Here is a 24,182-nt window from a genome sequence, read left to right on the forward strand (position 1 = left end):
AGACCAATACGCTGAGAGGAAGGCATGATAAAAATTTCCTTCACTGTGACAATCGTGAATGACCGATCGCATTCTTACACCTGGTTCATTCTCTAAGTAGCCACACATAAATTCTAACCTGTGCTCCAATGACCAGTTGGGAGGAAAACAATGCGAGAATTGATGGAGCCATGCTTGTGGATGAATGTCGTTGCCAGAATTTTTAAATGTTTTGAATTTACGTGTAGTAATGAACAGCTTATAGTCAAAATCATCATGTCGGCGAGTCGCATGTCGGTCATTGTTAGGTCGTGTCGGCCGTTCCATCTCAAAATTCGGTGCACATTGCCAATTTCTTTCATAACTTCCGAAATGCCCTGTGTTATTATTTTGCGGCTTTTCCGTATTTCTAAGTCCCTCTTCCCGTGTTGGAGCGCGAGTGTCCTCTGAAATACGTAATTCTTGTATTACCTGTGTCAGCTGATCTTGTACTTCCCGGATTTCTCTTTGGTGTTGCGTATTAATTTGATTCTGATTTTGTTTGAATTTCCTAATTTGTTCATACTCTTCTGTGTCAGTGAAGGCTACAGGTGTTGTGTCATTCAGATCATCATCTACCTTTGTAGATAAGTTAGTGAACTGATCTGAAAGTTCGGCTACTTTATCCGATAGTGTATTTATTTCCTCAGTGTGTTTTTCTGAACCAAGTTTCAGAGTATCTACTGTGTCCTTTAAGTTTTCCTGAGTTTTTGCAAGTTGCGTAACCGAATCGGTAGATGCAACTGAGTCAAATTTAGCTTGCAAGGTCTCATGATTTTCATGAACAATAGTTTGCAGTTCTTTTATGGCTGCTTCGTGATTCCGTAATGCATTTTCATGCCGCGAAAAAATAGGTTGAAAATGCTCACAAATTTGAGTTTTTACGTCATTACAGACTTTTTGACATTTCGATTCAATGTGATGTAACTCAGTAGTTAAATCCTCACGTGTTTGTTCAAGAGTTTGCTCCAATGAGACTAACTTTTGAAGATTTTGTTCCATTGCGTCAAACTTTTTAAGATTTTGTTCCATTGTGTCTAACTTTTGAAGCTTTTGCTGTGTTTGTCTCTGATTTTGTTCCATTGTGTCCAACTTTTGAAGCTTTTGCTGTGTTTGTCCCATTTGTTGTATTAATTGTAATAACAATGCATTGGTGTCTGAAACATGTTCCTCAGTGCTTTTCGGCAGTGAATTTGCACCGGAAACATTCACATTTTGACAAGCAGAAAATGTGTCTTGACTTATTTGAGAAAACGGTGAGGATCCAAATCCTGAATCTACAGTATTTGCGAGATCGTGTCGTGTCATTTCGGCTTCCTGAGGCGAGCTATTGCCGACTGATCGATCGATAATGCTTCCCTCTTCACTAATTGTTTCACTGTCCACGCCATTGTTTGACGCCTGCTCCATTTCCCTGTGCACAGTTACCAAATTACTACTTTGAACATCAGTTAATTCATTACTCGGTGGCGCTAACACACTGCTTTCATTTTCACTGTCATTTCTCAGTTTACTTTGGAGCCTAGTATTACGTTTTTCACACGCCATTATTGTCAAAATATTTCACACGACAACACAGAAAAACACAATTTGAAGATCAAAAATAAGAGAACACATTAAAATAGCACTGAAAATAATATCTAGTTAACTGCAGCTGCGAAATACTTGGTGCAAATCTACACGCATGCCACAACTGTTTTACTGTACAACAATGAAAGACTGCAACTACAAAGGAGATTTTCTCTACAATTACGAGCTAGCAATAAACAAAATCTACACTAATTACACAAACTACAACAAAAATCAGAAGATTCCAGTGAGGTATCCTCGGCTAAGGGTCGACATATGAAACGTCCCCTTTGAACAATTATACACGACTGTGCTTAAACTGACACACAATATTTTGTTAGCGCAACGCAATCTGACTTTCAAAATTCCCTACAAAAGAATGGCCCTGACTAACATTAAACTATACCTTTCACAAATCACTTACCTCACAAAAATCTTCGCTGCTCAAGCTACTGCAATACAGCGAGCGCCACTACTGCCAGCTAAATAAAAGATTCAAACTATGGAAGGCACTAACTACTGATAGGGATAGTTAGCAAATGAAAGATATTAATAGAGAACAAACAATGTATTTACCTTGATATCATCATATATAAATATAGCGGTTCATGACAAATTTCAAAAATCCGCCATCTCTCTCCCCACATCCACCACTGCTGGCGGCTCACCTCCAACTGCGCAACGCTACGCGCTGTTCACAGCCAGCTGCCTAACACTACAATGGCGAGTATTACAACAATGCAAAGCAGCCACAGACTGCACACAGCACAGCCAGTGATTTTCATACAGAGGTGGCGTTACCAATAAAAAAACCTAAACAGCCTACTTACATAGAGAAAACATAAACAGCCTACTTACATAGAGAAAACATAAACAGCCTACTTACATAGAAACATAAACAGCCTCCTTACATAGAGAAAACATAAACAGCCTACTTACATAGAGAAAACATAAACAGCCTACTTACATAGAAACATAAACAGCCTACTTACAATATTAAGGGAGGTTTACTATCTTTGGTCCGAAAAAAGACGTTCTTTGAGAGTTTTTTCCTCGAGATGTGTTATGGCTATCAATTTCAATTTGGTCAAAATGTTTATTGATATTTCCTCTACAAACTGGAATTTTTTCGACCGGAAATGTCGAAGAGCAAAGGCGAAAATGCCGTCGGAACGAAACAAAATTTCGATGTAGACTTGCACGCACAGTATGTGAAAGGTCAGCCGGCTGGTCTCAAATCAAAATTGAGTTGACGTTCGCGAAGTATATAAGATTCTTTAGGAGTTGTACTTCGCTTAAGTTATTTGGACCATAGGAAACAAAATGGCGGTCATTTGAAAAAATAGGGTTTTTTTCATCGATTTTTCGACTTCGTCGGCCAAGTAAAAATATTTATAGTTGATGGATCGGAATAAAAGTGGAAAAACTCCTAGACAATTTAGTTAGCTTCGTCGGAAACAAAGAATCATGTCAATCGGTTCAGTAAATTTGAAGTTACCATACCGCGCGATCAAAAAAAGTCCTTTCGAGAAAAACGCGTTTGAAGTTTTGACTACATATAAAAGCAATATTACGCAGCGTACGTTTAATCTGCTCTTCGGGGTCCATAAACTAGTTCTTCCGCTTTCTCCTAGAGGGCGTTCTGCTCGATCTGGGCCATCCTGCGCTACTCCAGAGCCGCTCGCACTGCTGGTGACAAGCTGTTTTCGGCCGCTTGAATCCGGTGGCCGTCCGAATGCTTGGCGAACTGCGTCGAATAGAGTCCCAGGGTGACGTCCATCGTTGTCATTGTCTTCAGAATTGCTGAATACCCTTGGTTGAAGCTGCTCACTGCCAGGAAAGTGGTAATCTCCACAGTCTTTGCACCAGAGTGCAAATGCTTCGGGGCTAACTTCCAAACACACGCGTTCAAACTTTCATTTGAATTTTGTGTGTTTCCTCCCAAGCACTGGTACAATAAGTCGTCCTCCGAAATAAAAAAAAAAACTGGTGCGTGAAAAATGCCGATTTCAGGGAGGTGCACTTTTTTTTCAACCGCGAATAACAAACATTTCCGTTCCGTTTACGGAAAAACCGTTTCAGGGGTTCAAAAATGTAATTTTAAAAAATCGAGTTTTGAAGCAAAAGGTAGTAAACCTTTCCTTAAGGCACCAGTGATCACAAAATCAGTACCTACACTGAAGTCTCTAAAATCATAGGGTACTTCCTAATATGGTGTCGGACCTGCTTTTGCCCGGTGTAATGCAGCAGTTCGACGTTGCATGGACTCAACAAGTCGCTGGAAGTCCCATGCAGAAATAATGAGCCATGCTGCCCCTATAGCCGTCCATAATTACGAATGTGTTCCCAGTACAAGAATTTGTGCACGAACTGACATATCGATTATGTCCCATAAATGTTCCATGGGATTCATGATGGGCGATCTGGGTGGCTAGATCATTCTGTCGACTTGTCCAGAATGTTCTCCAAACCAGTCCAAAAAGTTGGGGCCCGATGACATGGCGCGTTGCCATCCACAAAAATTGTATCATTGTTTGGGAACATTATTTCCATGAATGGATGCAGATGATCTCTAACTAACCGATCGTAACCATCTCCGGCCAGTGATCGGTTCACTTGGACCAGAGGACCCAGTACATTCCTCGTAAACACAGTCCTCACCATTATGGAGCCACCACCACTTTGCACAGTGCCTTGTTGACAACTTGGGTACATTGTTTCGTGAGGTCTGTGCTGTACTGGAATCCTATCAATCGGGACTCACTTGCCCAGACCACGGTTTTCCAGTTTTATAGAGCAGGGGTCTCCAAACCTTTTCGTCCGCGGGCCACATTGACTCCTCCACGAAGTCATAAGGGCCAAGATCTACCTAGTGGGATTGAAGCACCCTAGAACTCCACGATCACCGTAATGTAAGGCTAAAGGAAAGATAAAATCGTAAAAATCAAAGGTTGTGGGAATAGCTAGCACTGAAACGAACTACGATTTTTATTTAATTACATAATTTTGATTGGTGGACGTATCTGACCGCAATTCTGGCGTATTTTATTCTGGCGAATTTCACCGACGAAAAAGTATGTCACTGCACATTCTTCACGAAAGCGCCCTGCAAAGTTAACGAAATCCCAAAATCATTGTTAGCAACACAATTACAGCAAGACGTAATAACGGAGGTAGAGTATGTCAACGCATTGTTATTTCAAGCGGCGCAACAATAAGTGTAGTTATGTAGTCTTGTAGCGAATAGCAGAGCCAATGTCGCGGTGTATTGGTCGCGATAGGCCTCGAAACTCAGTTTTCGGCAGTACAGGCACCACCTCAAATATTTGGCGGGCCGCATACCGGGGGTGTCCGGCCAGCTAACGCGGGCCGGTTTGCCGGCTCCCGCGGGCCGTAGTTTAGAGACCCCTGGCCTAGAGTCCAACCAAAATGGTCACGAACCAAAGGCTCGCGCTGCAGGTGATATCGAGCTGTTAAGAAAGGCACTCGCGTCGGTCGTCTGCTGCCACGCCTATTAACGTCATGTTTCGGTCCGCTGTCCTAACGGATACATTCGTCATACATCCCACACCGATGTCTGCAGTTGTTTCGCGCATTGCTGCTTGACTATTAGCACTGACAACTCTATGCAAACGCCGCTGCGTTAAGTACAGGCCGTCGGCCACTGCTTTGCCGGTGGTGATATACCGGGTGATCAAAAAGTCAGTATAAATTTGAAAACTTAATAAACCATGGAATAATGTAGACAGAGAGGTAAAAATTGACACACATGCTTGGAATGACATGGGGTCTTATTAGAAACCAAAAAAAAAAAACAACGAAGTATTGCTAGACGCGTGAAAGATCTCTTGCGCGCGTCGTTTGGTGATGATCGTATGTTCAGCCGCTACTTTCGTCATGTTTGGTCTCCCAGGTCCCCAGACATCAGTCCGTGCGATTATTGGCTTTGGGGTTACCTGAAGTCGCAAGTGTATCGTGATCGACCGACATCTCTAGGGATGCTGAAAGACAGCATCCGACGCCAATGCCTCACCATGCTTTATAGTGCTGTTCACAACATTATTCCTCGACTACAGCTATGATGGTGGACATATTGAGCATTTCCTGTCTTACTTTGTTATGCTAATTATAGCTATTCTGATCAGATGAAGCACCATCTGTGGGTCATTTTTTGAACTTTTGTATTTTTTTGGTTCTAATGAAACCCCATGTCATTCCAAGCATGTGTGTCAGTTTGTACCTCTCTATCTACATTATTCCGTAATTTATTCAGTTTTCAAATTTATACGGACTTTTTGATAACCCTGTATAATGCCTGAAATTTGGTATTCTCGGCACACGCTTGACACTGGGGTGGTACTGGGAGTGGTGAATTCCCTAACGATTTCCGAAATGTGACGTCCTACGTGTCAAATTACAACCACCACTCCACTTTCAAATTCTGTTAATTTCCGTCGTGTGGAAACCTTTTCATACGAAGCACCCGAGTAGAAATAATAGCTCTGCCCCTGCACTGCCCCTTTACACCTCGTGGATGCGATACTGCAGGTATCTGCGTACGTTCAAATCTGTATCCCATGACTTTTGTCATCCCAATGTATACACCTAATACCATGTAGCATAAGGTGCGAGGTGAAAAAATATTTAAATCCATTGGTACAATGGTGAAGCAAGGAGAATGCGTAAACTTCCCAAAAGAATTCATAAATTCGTTGAATGGCCTTGGTATGCCATAGCAATAAAGCGTCTGAACAACGCCGTAGAAGCGGAAGAAAAAAGAAAGTCAATAATCATGCCACAAATTCCAATCAAGTCAATTAACTTAACATTCAGCCTTTAAGGCTCCAATTTCCGGTAAGGTTACCATATAGTATAGCTAACAATAAGGTACAAAGGGAGAGAATCCAATGTAGCCGAGTGAATTTAAAATAATCGTGTTTCTCGGACGGACAGTTATACGAGATGTGATTGGAAAGTTTTAAGAATGGGCTTATAATTGTACAATGGTGGCACTTAAATGGTACTGTGATGCATCTCCTTCAAAATACTCTACTGGCCATTAAAACTCCAACACCAAGAAGAAATGCAGATGATAAACGGGTATTCATTGGACAATTATATTATAAGAGAACTGACATTTGATTACATTTTCACGCAGTTTGGGTGCATAGATCCTGAGAAATCAGTAGCCAGACCAATCACCTCTGGCCGCAATAACGGCCTTGATACGCCTGGGCATTCAGTCAAACAGAGCTTGGATGACGTGTACAGGTACAGCTGCCCATGCAGCTTCAACACGATGCCACAGTTCATCAAGAGTAGTGACTGGCGTATTGTGACGAGCCAGTTGCTCGGTCACCATTGACCAGATGTTTTCAATTGGTGAGAGATCTGGAGAATGTGCTGGCCAGGGCAGCAGTCGAACATTTTCTGTATCCAGAAAGGCCCCTACAGGACCTGCAACATGCGGTCGTGCATTATCCTGCTGAAATGTGGGGTTTCGCAGGGATCGAATGAAGGGTAGAGCCACATCTGAAATGTAACGTCCGCTGTTCAAAAATGCCGTCAATGGGAACAAGAGGTGGCCGAGACGTGTAACCAATCGCACCCCATACCATCACGCCGGGTGATACGCCAGTATGGCGATAACGAATACACGCTTCCAATGTGCGTTACCGCGATGTCGCCAAATACGGATGCGACCATCATGATGCTGTAAACAGAACCTGGATTCATCCGAAAAAATGACGCTTTGCACCCAGGTTCGTTGTTGAGTACACCGTCGCAGGCGCTGTCTGCCTGTGATGCAGCGTCAAGGGTAACCGCAGCCATGGTCTCCGAGCTGATAGTCCATGCTGCTGCAAACGTCGTCGAACTGTTCGTGCAGATGGTTGTTGTCTTGCAAACGTCCCCATCTGTTGACTCAGGGATCGAGACGTGGCTGCACGATCCGTTACAGCCATGCTGATAAGATGCCTGTCATCTCGACTGCTAGTGGTACGAGGCCGTTGGTATCCAGCACGGCGTTCTTTATTGCCCTCCTGAACCCACCGTTTCCATATTCTGCTAACAGTCATTGGATATGGACCAATGCGAGCAGCAATGTCGCGATACGATAAACCGCAATCACTATAGGCTACAATCCGACCTTTATCAAAGTCGGAAACGTGATGGTACGCATTTCTCCTCTTTACATGAGGCATCACAACAACATTTCACCAGGCAACGCCGGTCAACTGCTGTTTGTGTTGAGAAATCGGTTGGAAACTTTCCTCATGTCAGGACGTTGTAGGTGTCGCCACCGGCGCCAACCTTGTGTGAATGCTCTGAAGAGCTAATCATTTGCATACCACAGCATCTTCTTCCTGTGGGTTAAATTTCGCGTCTGTAGCACGTCATCTTTGTGGTGCAGCAATTTTCATGGCCAGTAGTGTAGTCCCCTTCCGATTGAACACACCGACTCCAACGGTGTTTCCATTTTTGGAAACATTCCTGCAAATTTTTTTCCCGAAGTGTGTTAAGGATGCTCCCGGTATTTGCCTGGATGTCTCCAATCGTGTTAAATCGCTTCCTTTTCTGTGAAAATTTTAGTTTAGGAAACAGGTAGAAGTCCGCAGGGGTCAAATCAGGGGAATATGGCGGTTGTGGAAGCACAGGAATTTTGATTTTGGTCAAAAATTAAACGATGTAGAAGGCACGATGAGCCGGAGCATTGCCATGGTGTAGCACCCGACTCCTGTCTTCCCACAGTGCAGGCCTTCTCTTCCGCACCTTTTCGCGCAAACGCCCAAGGACACATTTGTAATATTCCTGGTTAATTGCCAGTTCTCCAGGGGTAAATTCATGATGAAGAATACCGGTAGAACGTAAAAGAAATCACCAACATTGTCTTCAGCTTCGACCGACTTTGCCGTGCTTTTTTCGGTCGTGGTGAACCTGGAGTCTTCCACTGTGAATACTGCACTTTGGTTTCAGGGTCATATCCACATGCCCACGATTCTTCACCTGCAATTACCCTATTTATCAAATCTGGGTCATTTGTAGTCGGATTAATCAGTTCTTGGCACACTTCAAGTCGGTATTGTCTCTGGTCGCTTGACAAGTTTCAGAAGCTGTTCTCCTGGTTTTAAAACAAAATTTCACACAAACTCGTTGCTCCATTTTTACGCCCATTTTCACGCAGACAGAATCCGGCAACAAGCCCTAAAAGACCCGCACTGATCCAGTTGCCGCAACAAATTGAATAAATGAAACACAGTTTCCTGTCAGAGGGCGTTTAAGGACAAGGCAATGACTCTCTCCCCACCCTCAGTGTACCCGCCCGCAAAACAACTAAGCAATAGCGGATCCATTCTTAAAATTTTCCAATCACACGACGTACAAAGCGCGTTCACGTGTCTTACAATCACAGAGCTTGTTCGTCTTTGCACCCAAAAGCAAAAAACCAAATGTTGGTTATAACAATAAACTGAGAATAAGTTAGGTGTTTGTGCTGGTCCGTGATCGATTGTCAAAGATCTGGAGCCACGCTACCAGAGTGGAGACTCGGCAGATATGGAGGAGCACGCACAGCCCAGCTCAGGGTCTGTGGTTCCCGCCTGCAAGCAGTGCTCTACGTGTCGCCGGATAAGTTGGCAGACCTGCAGCGACCAGTTTTCGTCCAAAGCGCGGGGTGAGTTCTTTCGTTTGTTCGGAAGGGGAGGCCGTCAAGAGTTTTCCACCTTTCGGCCGGTCAGTGATGATAGAATCGAGGCGCACGCCCTACAATCTTCCTCAAACGATTTTACAGAAATTATTAAGTAAAAGAAATGTCATTTTTGCTTTACTAAAAGCTTTATACCTCAGGTTCATGATGACGTCCCCATCATCACGTCAATGGTCATAGTTAATGTGAATTTACGTGGAAGTAAGACACTGCGCGAAATTCGGAAAAGTCTGCAATGAAAAATAGAGGTCGCTGTGATGTTGTGTTTGACGTATATTACACTACTGGCCATTAAAATTGCTACACCACGAAGATGACGTGCTACAGACGCGAAATTTAACCCACAGAAAGAAGATGCTGTGATATGCAAATGATTAGCTTTCGAGAGCATTCACACAAGGTTGGCGCCGGTGACAACACCTACAACACGCTGACATGAGGAAAGTTTCCAACCGATTTCTCATACACAAACAGCAGTTGTCCGACGTTTGCTGGTGAAACGTTGTTGTGATGCCTCGTGTAAGAAGGAGAAATGCGTACCATCACGTTTCCGACTTTGATCAACGTCGGATTGTAGCCTATCACGATTGCGGTTATTCGTATCGCGACATTGCTGCACTCGTTGGTCGAGATCCAATGACTGTTAGCAGAATATGGAATCGGTGCGTTCAGGAGGGTAATACGGGACTCCGTGCTGGATCCCAAGGGCCTCGTATCAGTAGCAGTCGAGATGACAGGCGTCTTATCCGCATGGCTGTGGTAACGGATCGTGCAGCTACGTCTCGAACCCTGGGGACGTTTGCAAGACATCAACCATCTGCACGAACAGTTCGACGACGTTTGCAGCAGCATGGACTATCAGCTCGGAGGCCGTGGCTGCGGTTACCCTTGACGCTGCATCACAGACAGGAGTGCCTGCGATGGTGTCATCGCCATACTGGCGTATAACCCGGCGTGATGGAATGGGGTGCCATTGGTTACACGCCTCGGTCACCTATTGTTCGCATTGACAGCACTTTGAACAGTGGGCGTTACATTTCAGATGTGTTACGACCCGTGGCTCTACCCTTCATTCGATCCCTGCGAAACCCTACATTTCAGCAGGATAATGCACGACCGCATGTTGCAGGTGCTCTACGGGCCTTTCTGGCTATAGAAAATGTTCGACTGCTGCCCTGGCCAGCAAATTCTTCAGATCTCTGACCAATTGAACACGTCTGGCCAATGGTGACCGAGCAACTGGCTCGTAACAATACGCCAGTCGCTACTCTTGATGAACCGTGGTATCGTGTTGATGCTGCGTGGGCAGATGTACCTGTACACGCCATCCAAGCTCTGTTTTACTCAATGCCCAGGCGTACCAACACCGTTATTACGGCCAGGGGTGGTTGTTCTGGGTACTGATTTTCCAGGATCCACGCACCCAAATTGCGTGAAAATGTAATCACGTATCGATTGTAGTATAATATATTTGTCCAATTAATACCCGTTTATCATCCGCATTTCTTCTTGCTGTAGCAATTTTAATGGCCAGTAGTGTACATAATGTTTTTGCGTGTGAAATTTATCTAACATATCGAATTCTTAAAAAAAATGGCTCTGAGCAGTACGGGACTCAACTTCCGAGGTCATTAATCCCCTAGAACTTAGAACTAACCTAAGGACATGACACACATCCATGCCCGAGGCAGGATTCGAACCTGCGACCGTAGCGGTCTCGCAGTTCCAGACTGCAGCGCCTAGAACCGCACGGCCACTTCGGCCGGCTTGAATTCTTCTTTAGACGGGTAGAGGCAGTGTTTTTTTTAAAAAAAAAAAGTTTGAGGGTTTTCCGACATTGGATATAATGCCGCGAAAATTACTTATAACTGAAGCATGGGACACCATCCGTCTGCTTTTAGCCATGACGTCATCAACATGTCGAACTTTAAAAAAAAAAAAAAAAAAAAAAAAAAAAAAAAAAAAAAAAAAAAAAGGAAGGAAGGTATCGGAGTCTTCAGTTGACTTAGCTCAAATGAAGCAGCCGATACCGAGAAACACCAAAACATAAAAGAGAATGTGGTATCGAACACTTCAGTTTACATCACCTCAAATGAAGCACGGTTTGTTAGTTTTCTGCTCATCTCTCACGTCCAACTTAATTTACAAGTTACAACGAAAGACAGGACACACTGTAAAACTTCGCACAACCGCCAAGAACGGAACGGCAAGCGCAAACGAGTAAAGAACAACAAAACAAAGACGGCAATGAATCGTGAAGGATCATGGTAGCGGGACCGTAGAGACATCTATCGCTAGCTCGACGTTTGAACGTACGCATATTCGTTTAGCACTACCATCGCCCACTACTAGCGGGCGAGGGCACTACACGCTTGTCGAACTGGCTGCCAGCGATTCAGTTATCGAGAACGGTTGCCGCAGCTCCGAAATGCTTGAAACAGTCAATGACATTGTTTTTCACACAAAAAACTGCACTGGTATCGTTCCGTGTTGCAATTACCAACACGAAAAAATGAAATAAAAAATTCACGTCCGTGAAATAAATCTTTGGCACCCTTCCAAGTTCTCAACATCGTAAAAACGTTTAGGGGTACGCATCCGCCAGCGTTCCCAGAAAAACAGCGCTGGGTAGAGGTATCTGTCTCGAGAAATTTGCTGCGCGGTTTGTGGCGCCATGTCACGGATTCTGCGGACCCTCCCACCGGAGCTTCAAGCCCTCCCTTGCGCGTGGGTGTGTGTGATGTTCTTAGCATAAGTTAGTTTAAGTTAGTCTAAGTAGTGTGTAAGTCTAGCGACCGATGACCTCAGCGGTATGGTCCCTTAGGAATTCACACATTTTTTTTCCTCGAGAAATTTGATCTTACGTAGCACACTCATTTGCGATAGCTGCGATAAAGCTATAGTGAAATATCCACAACATTCCTGATTATTCGTAAACGGTGTCAGATATGAAAATGAGATTTTGGCAAATGACAGCACTCAAACAGGAGAGTATTCTGACGTATCGTTATTACGTAAAACTTCATTATGTACTATGTTATTCCACTAATTAAAGACTTTTTCGATGAAACAATGTAATTTTTTAGGGGCGTCGATAGCTGGTGAATCGGGAAATGCTATATATTTTGGAACAGCTTTGAGTGAAGACATTACGCGTTTGTTTGTACCAAGGATGTGTTATTTCATAAGCTGCTGACTCTAGTTTTCTTTAGTTCCTCACTTAATAAACTCAATAAACCACTGTTTCAGAATTCTCTCACAATTGTGTCTGCACAAATGTTAGTGATGTGAGACCGTGTAAACTCCTCTATGTTTCGGCAAAAGACACAAAGTTTAACATGGTAACCAGGAAAATATGTAGGTTTTACACAATATTCGCCACTCATGATGCTTCTCAGAAAGTTACAAATGGTTAACATGTGAGTTGGAAATAAACTGCTACATTTTCGGCGGAATTCTTTTTACATACTAATCAAAGCAGAGGTGACAACAGTTCTAAAAAAAACTGATAAAAATGCTCTTAACGCCTTTTTAAGAGACAGTCTATACTCCTTCCGATCTGATCACGTAAGTGCAGAAAAGTTGTGGAATGTTTTCAAAGAGGTAGTATCAACAGCAATTGAGAGATATAGACCACATAAATTAATAAGTGTTGGTACTGATACCCCATGGTACACAAAACGGGTCAGATCGTTGTTGCAGAAGCAACGAAAAAAGCTTGCCAAATTTAAAAGAATGCAAAATCACTAAGATTTCCAAAGTTTTACAGAAGTTCGAAATATGGTGCGTACTTCAATGCTAGATCCTTTTAATAATTTCCACAACGAAATTCTGTCTCGAAATCTGGCAGAAAACCCAAAGACATTCTGGTCATAAAGCACACCAATGGCAAGACACAATCAATACCTTCACTGCGCGATAACAACTGTGAAGTCACTGATGCCACTAAAGCAGAGTTATTAAACACGGTCTTCCGAAATTCCTTCACCAAAGAAGACGAAGTAAATATTCCTGAATTCCAATCAAGAACAACTGCCAAGCTGAGAAACATAGCAGTAGATATCCTCGGTGTAACAAAGCAGCTTAATCACTTAATAAAGGCAAGCCATCCGGTCCAGATTGTGTACCAGTCAGGTTCCTCTCAGAGTATGCTGATAAAATAGCTCCATATTTAGCAGTTATATACAACCACTCGCTCACAGAAAGATCCGCACCTAAAGACTGGAAAATTGCTCAAGTTGCACCAATACCCAAAAAGAGGAATAGAAGTAATCCACTGAATTACAGACCAATATCACTAACGTCGATTTGCATTAGGGGTTTAGAACATATACTGTATTCGAACATTATGAAGCACCTTGAAGAAAACGATTTATTGACATCTAGTCAGCAAGGATTCAGAAAATATCATTCTTGTGAAACACAACTAGCTCTTTATACTCATGAAGTAATAAGTGCTATCGACAGGGGATGTCAAATTGATTCCATATTTTTAGATTTCCAGAAGGCTTTCGACACCGTTCCTCACAAGTGTCTTCTAATCAAACTGCATGCCTACTGACTATCGCCTCAGTTCTGGGACTGGATTCGTGATTTCCTGTCAGAAAGGTCACAGTTCGTAGTAATAGACGGAAAGTGATCGAGTAAAACAGAAGTAATATCCGGTGTTCCCCAAGGAAGTGTTATAGGCCCTCTATTGTTCCCGATCTATATCAACGACTTAGGAGACAATTTGAGTAGCCGTCTTGGATTGTTTGGAGATGATTCTGTCATTTACCGTCTTGCACAGTCATCATATGATCAAAATGACTTGCAAAATGATTTAGATAAAATATCTGTATGGTGCGAAAAGTGCCAATTGACCCTGAATAAAGAAAAGTGCGAAGTTATTCACATGAGTAATAAGAGAAATCAGCTAAATTTCGATTACACGATAAGTCACACAAATCTGAGGGCTGTAAATTCAACTAAATACTTAGGGATTACAATTACAAATAACCTAAATTGGAACGATCACATAAATAATACTGTGGGTACAGCAAACCAAAGACTGCGATTCACTGGCAGAACACTTAGAAGGTGGAACAGACCTTCCAAAGAGACTGCTTGCACTACGCTTGTCCGCCATATTCTTGAATACTGCTGTGCGGTGTGGGATCCGCATCAGGTGGGACTGACGGATGACATCGAAAAAGTACAAAGAAGGGCAGATCGTTTTGTATTATCGCGAAGTAAGGGAGAGAGTGCCACAGTCATGATACGTGAATTGCAGTGGCAATTGCGACCTTGTCTTCTCATGAAATTTCAATCAACAGTTTTCTCCTCCGATTGAGAAAACATTCTGTTGGCAACCACCTACATAGGGAGAAATGATCATCACGGTAAAATAAAAGAAATCAGGGCTCGCACGGAAAAATTTAAGTGCTCGTTTTTCCCGCGTGCCGTTCGAGAGTGGAACGGTAGAGAGACAGCATGAAGGTGGTTCATTGAACCCTATGTCAGGCACTTTATTGTGAATAGCAGAGTAACAATGTAGATGTAGATGTAGAGGTACATGTACATGTCTTTCCGAATGGTCACCATGCAAGTGTGGGCACTAAAGTTCCCCAGTTAACATTTACAGGGCAGTTTAGAACGGCACTTGCCATCCAGCGCTCGACATTTCTCCTACAACGCCTGCACATAAACCCCTCCACTACCGCTCTCCCTAAGTGTGCCTTACCGTCTGTTCCTCTGAGGTCCACAGCATTCTGTGCAGGCTACAGTGGCGGCACGCTGTGAGTTGCGAAATGAGCCTGAGAGCCCTTGTGCGAAGGCCTTCTGGTATTTGGATGCGTATTGTCGTTCCTTGGGCGACTTACTGCACTTTGCGGTGGAGTAACCGTGGTAGCCATAGGAGACTGTTACCAGATACGGCCTATTAATAGATGTGCTACACATCAGTGACCAGAAACACCAGACAGAGTTGTCAGCCACTCCACATATTAGTCGCCTGATATGGATGCTTCCCGAAACATGTTTGCTGTTGGAGTACAAAGCAGTACTTCAGATCATGGTGAGCATTACGTCTGGACTCAAATAGTGTTCTTGCTGTAATTACGACAAAAGCGTCACTTGTTTTCTGAAAGTTCGGGTGTAAGTCTGGGCTTTGATGTCCCTGAATTTGACTGGCCGTAAAGCTGTTGTTGGTTTAAGAATAGAGGTTAAACTGTTTAAAATTCATTATGTGTTTGTTGAGACAATACCTTTTAAATATTCTTATAATGTTTGCTCACTTAATTTAGTGCTTTTAAACGTTCTGTAGTTCATTTTGAATTGGAATGGTTATGACGCTTGAGGGGAGTTGTACTGATTGTATTGAACTGAAACTGAGTTTACACAAGTTAGACGCGTTGAAATTATAGCTTAAGATGTATTTTGTGCAAACATTTTTTTGCACTACTGGGCATAATCTTTGTAACGAATATTAAGTTTGATTTCTGTTTCTTAAACTCACCTAATTTAATTTGATTTCCACCCAAAGTCTGCCTACACAAGTGTCAAGCTGGTTTCCTTTTAATTATGTAGAATGAATATTCGTCAGTATATGTTTTGTAATTTTTTGACATAGGTGTGTCATTCTTTGAAGCCAGAGGTCAGCAAGCCAAAGTGGCTGTTTGTTTGGAAGGCTATGTATTCGATGTGTGCCAATGTCACTGTCAATCAAAAATTTTGTAAACTCTTCTGACTGTTATATGTCAGTAGTTTGTCGTGGAATAAATGTATGCAATTTATGCGTGTTTCTCTGGGTTTGTGCCCACGGTCCGTCCAAGACAAGATTGAGCGAGCTTATGTTTTTGTGTCATGTACTACGACTAGGACTGCTCAGTGTTGTGCAAATGAGATAACTAATTACACCGTTTTTTCAATTCAGAAATCAAATAACAACAGGTTCAACCAAAACAGGCCCTTTTAAGCTAGCTGAGTAATAATACACTGAAGCGCCAAAGAAACTGGTACAGACATGCGTTTTCAGATACAGATATACGAGGGTTGTCCAGAAAGTAAGTTCCAATCGGTCGCGAAATGGACACTACAGTGAAAACTCGATGAAGGTTTGCACAGATGTGTTGGGTAGCGTCTCTAGCATGACCATCGATCGCATCAAGAGGCTGTTTTCAGTTGTGAGTGCACTGTGAGAGAGTAAAGGTGCCTGGAACAACGGTGTCTCCCGCCGAGTAGGGGGGCCCGCTGAGAGGCTTCGCCTTAGTGAATGCAGCCCGCCTAAAGGCCGGTTCCCACTAGGGCTGCCGCGCGTCAAAACCGCGCGTCAGCGGCAAGGCGCGGCGGGCTCTGCGTCGCGGTTTGACCATGTCGAACCGCTTCCGCTGCCGCGTGCCGCGCTCCAGGTGCGCGCCGCCAATCACAGAACGCGCTGAGCGTGACGTCAGGTACGGCACCCCGGGCCACACGAACTTCCGCCGAAGCGCTGGCGCGGACGCGGCGGCAGCTATGAAATACTTATCATCCGATTCCAAGGAAACTATTCGGTAGAAAAATTTGATTCTTGGGCACGTTACAGCCTGATATCTTCTCTCGATAAAGGACCGAATTTCTTTTCGTTATTCGTCGTGGTTACTTGCTGTATCGCATTTACATAAACCTTTACACGAAATTTTAATGAGTGTGCAGAGGTAAAAACGCATTGCGTGGACTTTGCGTACAGTTCATTTTAGGTAATACATTATTGCGTATGAAATTTAGTCAACATATCGAAATTGTTTTTAAAGCTGAGAGCAGAACGATAGCTATCACCGTTCTCGAGATATTGAATGATATATCGGCGGACGGCCTATGCGGTGACCGCGCGCGGGTCGCTCGTGACGAGACCGATACTTCGTCTGCTCGTCGTAAACCATTTGGTTGTATCAACCGCAAATTTCGTAAACGGTTCAAGAAATCGAAACGCGTTTTTTTGCAAACGATAACTTGTAAAAAGTCATGTATTTCGTCACATGACAAATATCCAAAATCTGTTTATCTACCAAGATATGAAAGTAACCACAGTTTTTCAGAAGGGATAGATGAATTTTTTAAACAGCATTTAATAGCATGTGGAATGAGAAGTTAAACCGAGACTAATTTGCTGATATGTCATAAGATATAATTTACTAAGTATCCACAGCTATTGATTATTTCCTTTGGAAGTAGCAAACGTTTTTTTCTATATCCAGTGTACTTTATTGCTTCAAGATGCGTTTTGCCTTTTACTTTAAGGCATCTTCGGTGGAATCTAGAATGATTGTTTTGTTTTGATATGTGATGCTTGCAGATTATAAAACAGTTCACTTTTTTTTTTTTTACGTGAATAACTGATTACTTACAGTAAATCGAGTTTTTGGCGGACATCTACATTTCTCCTCACCTGGTCACATGCTGGGGGTTGAACTAAAACTTAGTTTGTGGAACATAAGCACATTTTCATGTTCTCTCTTTTTTCTTCTGTCACTAGCTGTAGACATTTTACCGAAAACACTGAATTGAAATCGTAACTAGTGTGTTCACCTTATGTCCGTTCCTGTTTGGTTTGTTTATGTACATGTTGCCAGCCTAAAGAATTATATGCTGAAAACTAATATTTGTTTATTTCTGTTCTCCTTATATCTGTATGTGTGTGTGGCTAGCCAGTGATAGTTATAGAAAGTTGAAAGTGAATGCAGTAGTTGTCAGACAGTGGTTGAAAGATATGGTGTTCAGCTGATTTCAGTTTTGGTTTAAATGTTTTGTGGAGGAGTGCATGGAAGAGTAAACTCACTGCTTACATTAATAGATAAAATAGTAGAATAGCATTTCAACAGATGATTATTAGCAGAATACTATCACCCAACCCCTTTGTCCCCATTCGTTGACGCCTCATAATATGTCCTGTCAACTTACCCCTCTTGTAGTCAAACTTGTGCCGTAATTTCCTCTTCCTCCTCTATTTAATTCCGTTCCTCTTCTTTAATTACACGATCCTCATATCTAATCTTCAGCATTCTTATTGATCATCACGTTTTGAAAGTGTCCATTGTCTTCTTGACAGAACTGTTCATCGCCCACATTTCACTTACATACAAGGCTGCATACCACACAAATACCTTTGTAAAATAGTACCCAATCATTAGAATTTATATTCGATGTGAACAAATTTTCTTTTTTAGAACGCTTTTCTTGCTATTCACTGACTTCATTTTATATCCTCTCTACTTCTGCCTTCTCAATTACTGCTTCCCTTTCACGTCATTGAAGTCTTAGAAATGCAGTTTGGTTTCAGTACAAGTTGTAGATAATCTTGTGGCCCTGTGTTTTATCGATGACATCTCCAGAGCTTCAAACAATGTTTTAATGAAGATTGTCAAAATCTCTCTCTTAACATGCAAACGCTATAAACACAGTTTCGCACTTCTTCAGTGTGTCTACTTAGCTAAGTGGTAGGATCAGTATTGCCTTGCGTGTTCAGACATCTCACAGGAATCTAACATTGTGCTTATGTTAGTTTGTACAACCTCTCCCCCTCTCCTCTCTGCATATTCCTTCCACTTTCTAGCCTTCTCTTATTTGCTTAGTTCTGACTTGCCAAATGAGTTCTTGACAGTTGCTTCTCCTTTGAGCAAAGTTTTCTTTGTTCTTTTTCAGTTTCACTCCCTTATGTTTTCCAAGTGCAAAATCGCGTTGCAATTTTGGACTTTCTGTCAACGCAATGTTTAGGCATTTCTATTTCCTATGGCCTACTTTATTTGCTGCATTTTTATATTTTTCCCTTGTATCAAATTTAATATATCACGTTTTATCTAACGATTTCTACTGTACCTTCTTCCCATTCACATACTCTGCTGCACTGACCACTTCTTCTCTCAAAGATATCCATTCGTATTCTAGCGGATTCCTTCCTCTGTTTCAGTCAGTCGTTGCATTACGGTAACTTTAAGATTATCGAATAACTGTGGGTCTTGACTTATTCAAGTTCCGTTTCCTTAATTTGCCACCGTTTACTGTCTCTTTAGTTGTAAACCACAGCTCGTAACCAATAAATAATTGTAGGTTTGCGTCTGCAGCAGGAAATGTCTTATAATTTAAAATCTGGTTTTTAAAACTTTGTTGCAAATATGTATTATTCTTTCATGATTCTTAAGCAAGGTGCTGGCGATGATTACATTATGCTCTGTGCGAAATTCTATCTGGTGGCTGCCACTTTCATCCCTTCCCCCCAAGCCTTTGTGTTCTTACTGTTTCCCTGTACCTGCTACCGTATCACATTTTAAATTTTTGTCTCGCTTAACTATCTGAATAATCTCTTTTGTCGTACATTGTTTCAATGTGTTAGGAGATAGTGAACAATCATGAACGGTAGTTATCAAATCTGTTTATGGTGAAATGAGAAAACATGAATAATGAAATATGTGAAAGAGTACATTTGTACAGAAAGTGAAAACATGGTATGTCTTCACCCAACTTCGTCTTTCCTTCATGTAGGTGTAAGATATAGTTAATCAAACGCACCGGGCGTTTCGGTGGGTCTCGCCCCGTACCTCAGTGGCTGCCCGTCATTGGCTACCGCTAGCATCTGCCGCTTCCAGATGGGAACGCCAATTCCGCGAGCCAGTCCGCAGCTCGTGGTCGTGCGGTAGCGTTCTCGCTTCCCGCGCCCGGGTTCCCGGGTTCGATTCCCGGCGGGGTCAGGGATTTTCTCTGCCTCGTGATGACTGGGTGTTGTGTGCTGTCCTTAGGTTAGTTAGGTTTAAGTAGTTCTACGTTCTAGGGGACTGATGACCATAGATGTTAAGTCCCATAGTGCTCAGAGCCATTTCAATTCCGCGAGCCGCCGCGTCAAAGCGGGAAACGCTTGCCGCTGCCGTTGCCGCACGACGCGCTGCCGCGCTCTAGTGGGAACCGGCCTTAACACAACTGCCACGCACTTCCTTCTTCATGGCAATTCTCAGCTGCACTCTGCAGGGGCAGTGAAGACGCTCCTGCAGCCTTTTTGATGGGAAGTGTTGGATCACCCACAACACAGCCCTAGCTGGCTCGTCCTGAGTATCACCTCTGTTCACATGAAACTCTGGATACGAAGACAACACTTGGGTGCAGGCTACGCGCTATAGACCAGCGCAGAGAATTATCGGGAAGCACACGTGGTTGTCTTCTATGACGATGGTGTTGGAAATTTGGTATAACGCTCCGTGGAGTGGCGACTATGTAAAGAAGTATCTGGAAAATGTAGCTAACTATTTCAAATAAAATGTTCCTTATTTTCACTGTGGTTTCCATTTAGCGACCGATCGAAACTTACTTTGTGGAAAACCCTCGTACGTAAACAGGCGGACTATGGCACTGCGGTCGGCAATGCTTATACAAGACAACAAGTGTCTGCTTCAGTTATTAGATCGATTACTGCTGCTACAATGCGAGGTTATCAAGATTTAAGTCAGTTTGAACGTGGCGTTATAGTTGGCGCAAGAGCGATGGGACACAGCATCTTCGAGGTAGCCATGAAATGGGGATTTTTCCACACGAGTATTTCACCAGTGTACCGTGAATATCATAAATCCGGTAAAATATCAAATCTCCGATATCTCTGAGGCCGGATAAAGATCCTGCAAGAACGGGACCAACGACGACTGAAGAGAATCGTTCAATGCGACAGAAGTGCAACCCTTCTGCAAATAACTGCAGATTTCAATGCTGGGTCATCAACAAGTGTCAGCATGTTAACCATTGAACCAAACATTATCGATATGGGCTTTAGGAGCTGAAGGACCACTCGTGCACTCGTGCACAAAGCTTTACGCCTCGCCTGGACCCCTCAACACTGACATTGAACTGTTGATGACTGGAAACATGTTGCCTGGTGGCACGAGTCTCATTTAAAATTATATCTAGTGGATGGACGTGTACGAGTATGGAGACAACCTCATCACGAACCCTGCATTTCGGCAGGGAACTGTTCGAGTTGGTGGAGGCTCTGTAATGGTATGGGCCATGTGAAAATGGTTCAAATGGCTCTGAGAACTATGAGATTTAACTTCTGAGGTCATCAGTCCCCTAGAACTACTTAAACATAGCTAACCAAAGGATATCACACAGCCATGCCCGAAACAGGATTCGAACCTGCAACCGTAGCGGTCTCGCGGTTCCAGACTGTAGCGCCTAGAACCGCTCAACCACACAGGCCGGCGGGGCCATGTGCAGCTGGAATAATATGGGACCCCTTATACGTCCGGTTACGACTCCGATAAGTGACACGTACGTAAACTTCCTGTCGATCACTTGCATCCATTGTGCCGGACTTGGCCAATTTCAGCAGGACAATGCGACACCTCACACGTCCAGAATTGCTACAGGGTGGCTCCAGCAAGTAGGAACACTCTTCTGAGATGAAGCACTTTCGCTGGCCATCATACCTTGCAACGTGCAGCTCAGAAGCGGTCTCCTCCCCCTCTTACTCATGGATTTACGGACAGCCCTGCAGGATTCAAGGTGTCAGTTCCCTCTAGCACTACTTCAGGCATTAGTCGGTCCAAGCCACGTGGTGTGGCAGCATTTCTGCATGCTTGCGGCGGCCCTACACGATGTTAGGCAGGTGTACCAGTTTCTTAGTTCTTCAGGGTAAATACACTCCTGGAAATGGAAAAAATAACACATTGACACCGGTGTGTCAGACCCACCATACTTGCTCCGGACACTGCGAGAGGGCTGTACAAGCAATGATCACACGCACGGCACAGCGGACACACCAGGAACCGCGGTGTTGGCCGTCGAATGGCGCTAGCTGCGCAGCATTTGTGCACCGCCGCCATCAGTGTCAGCCAGTTTGCCGTGACATACGGAGCTCCATCGCAGTCTTTAACACTGGTAGCATGCCGCGACAGCGTGGACGTGAACCGTATGTGCAGTTGACGGACTTTGAGCGAGGGCGTATAGTGGGCATGCGGGAGGCCGGGTGGACGTACCGCCGAATTGCTCAACACGTGGGGCGTGAGGTCTCCACAGTACATCGATGTTGTCGCCAGTGGTCGGCGGAAGGTGCACGTGCCCGTCGACCTGGGACCGGACCGCAGCGACGCACGGATGCACGCCAAGACCGTAGGATCCTACGCAGTGCCGTAGGGACCGCACCGCCACTTCCCAGCAAATTAGGGACACTGTTGCTCCTGGGGTATCGGCGAGGACCATTCGCAACCGTCTCCATGAAGCTGGGCTACTGTCCCGCACACCGTTAGGCCGTCTTCCGCTCACGCCCCAACAGCGTGCAGCCCGCCTCCAGTGGTGTCGCGACAGGCGTGAATGGAGGGACGAATGGAGACGTGTCGTCTTCAGCGATGAGAGTCCCTTCTGCCTTGGTGCCAATGATGGTCGTATGCGTGTTTGGCGCCGTGCAGGTGAGCGCCACAATCAGGACTGCATACGACCGAGGCACACAGGGCCAACACCCGGCATCATGGTGTGGGGAGCGATCTCCTACACTGGCCGTACACCACTGGTGATCGTCGAGGGGACACTGAATAGTGCACGGTACATCCAAACCGTCATCGAACCCATCGTTCTACCATTCCTAGACCGGCAAGGGAACTTGCTGTTCCAACAGGACAGTACACGTCCGCATGTATCCCGTGCCACCCAACGTGCTCTAGAAGGTGTAAGTCAACTACCCTGGCCAGCAAGATCTCCGGATCTGTCCCCCATTGAGCATGTTTGGGACTGGATGAAGCGTCGTCTCACGCGGTCTGCACGTCCAGCACGAACGCTGGTCCAACTGAGGCGCCAGGTGGAAATGGCATGGCAAGCCGTTCCACAGGACTACATCCAGCATCTCTACGATCGTCTCCATGGGAGAATAGCAGCCTGCATTGCTGCGAAAGGTGGATATACACTGTACTAGTGCCGACATTGTGCATGCTCTGTTGCCTGTGTCTATGTGCCTGTGGTTCTGTCAGTGTGATCATGTGATGTATCTGACCCCAGGAATGTGTCAATAAAGTTTCCCCTTCCTGGGACAATGAATTCACGGTGTTCTTATTTCAATTTCCAGGAGTGTAGTATAAGGCTGTTAAAGGTTCCAGCGGAGCCTTTTCCCTGATAACTTACACTCGCCTCCCCTGTTTCTTTCTGGTAAAACGGGATACCACTGCTTTACATTCAACCCATGGCAGCTCTCATACTAACGCTGTGTTTCTTTTCTTTTCTAGGCAGATGGCAACGACGCAAAAGTAATGAGCGAAATAAAAGCTTGCATGGCCTCCGAGAATCTAGGTAAGTCTAAATCTCATCCCATCGCACTGTTCGTGTGTTACGATGGCCAGAAAAGTCTCTGCATTCTTGAGGTGCAAGAGTGTGCAAGCATTTTGCAAATGCGTAAACAAATAGGAAACAAGACAAAATACATTATATGTCGAACTCTGAGTGTAGAAGAACCCAAGCTGACCAAGCCTGCGCTATTCTCACATTTCGTGAAAGCCATGGAACAGGCAGTCAGGTAACTGCAATGTTTCTTGACTTCCAAACAGTATTCGACTCGGTACTACACCTACATTTATTAACAAAGGTAAATTATACGGCCCATCAAGCAAAATTTGCGACTGAGTTGAGGATTTCTTGGTAGACAGGATGCATCACGTTATGTTGAATGCAGAGCTACCGACAAAAGTTGAAGGGCCTTCCCCAGGAAAACACTTGGGACTATTGTTGTTCATGTTGTACGGGGTGTTCCATAATGAAACAAAATGTGAAAAATTCAATTAGCCACTAATGCGTCTACGTCATGGGCTCGGACAATGGGCAGGAATGTACAGTCCACAAATGTAAATAAATTCACTTTCTAGACAAAGTTACATTAGTTTTTAATGGCACATGTAGAAAATATACCGAAATG

At 44.0% G+C, this 24,182-nt stretch overlaps 1 protein-coding gene across 1 annotated transcript in view; it reads left to right on the forward strand.

Moving 5' to 3' along the window:
- Positions 1-24,182, forward strand: part of LOC126425067 (uncharacterized) — a 100,779-nt gene that overhangs the window by 11,193 nt on the left and 65,404 nt on the right. The window contains exon 2 of the mRNA XM_050087977.1: positions 23,500-23,563. Coding sequence (XP_049943934.1) covers positions 23,500-23,563 — 64 coding nt within the window. The remainder of the gene's footprint in view (positions 1-23,499; positions 23,564-24,182) is intronic.

The sequence above is a fragment of the Schistocerca serialis genome, chromosome 10 (genome assembly GCF_023864345.2).
Source record: "Schistocerca serialis cubense isolate TAMUIC-IGC-003099 chromosome 10, iqSchSeri2.2, whole genome shotgun sequence".
NCBI lineage: Eukaryota > Metazoa > Arthropoda > Insecta > Orthoptera > Acrididae > Schistocerca > Schistocerca serialis.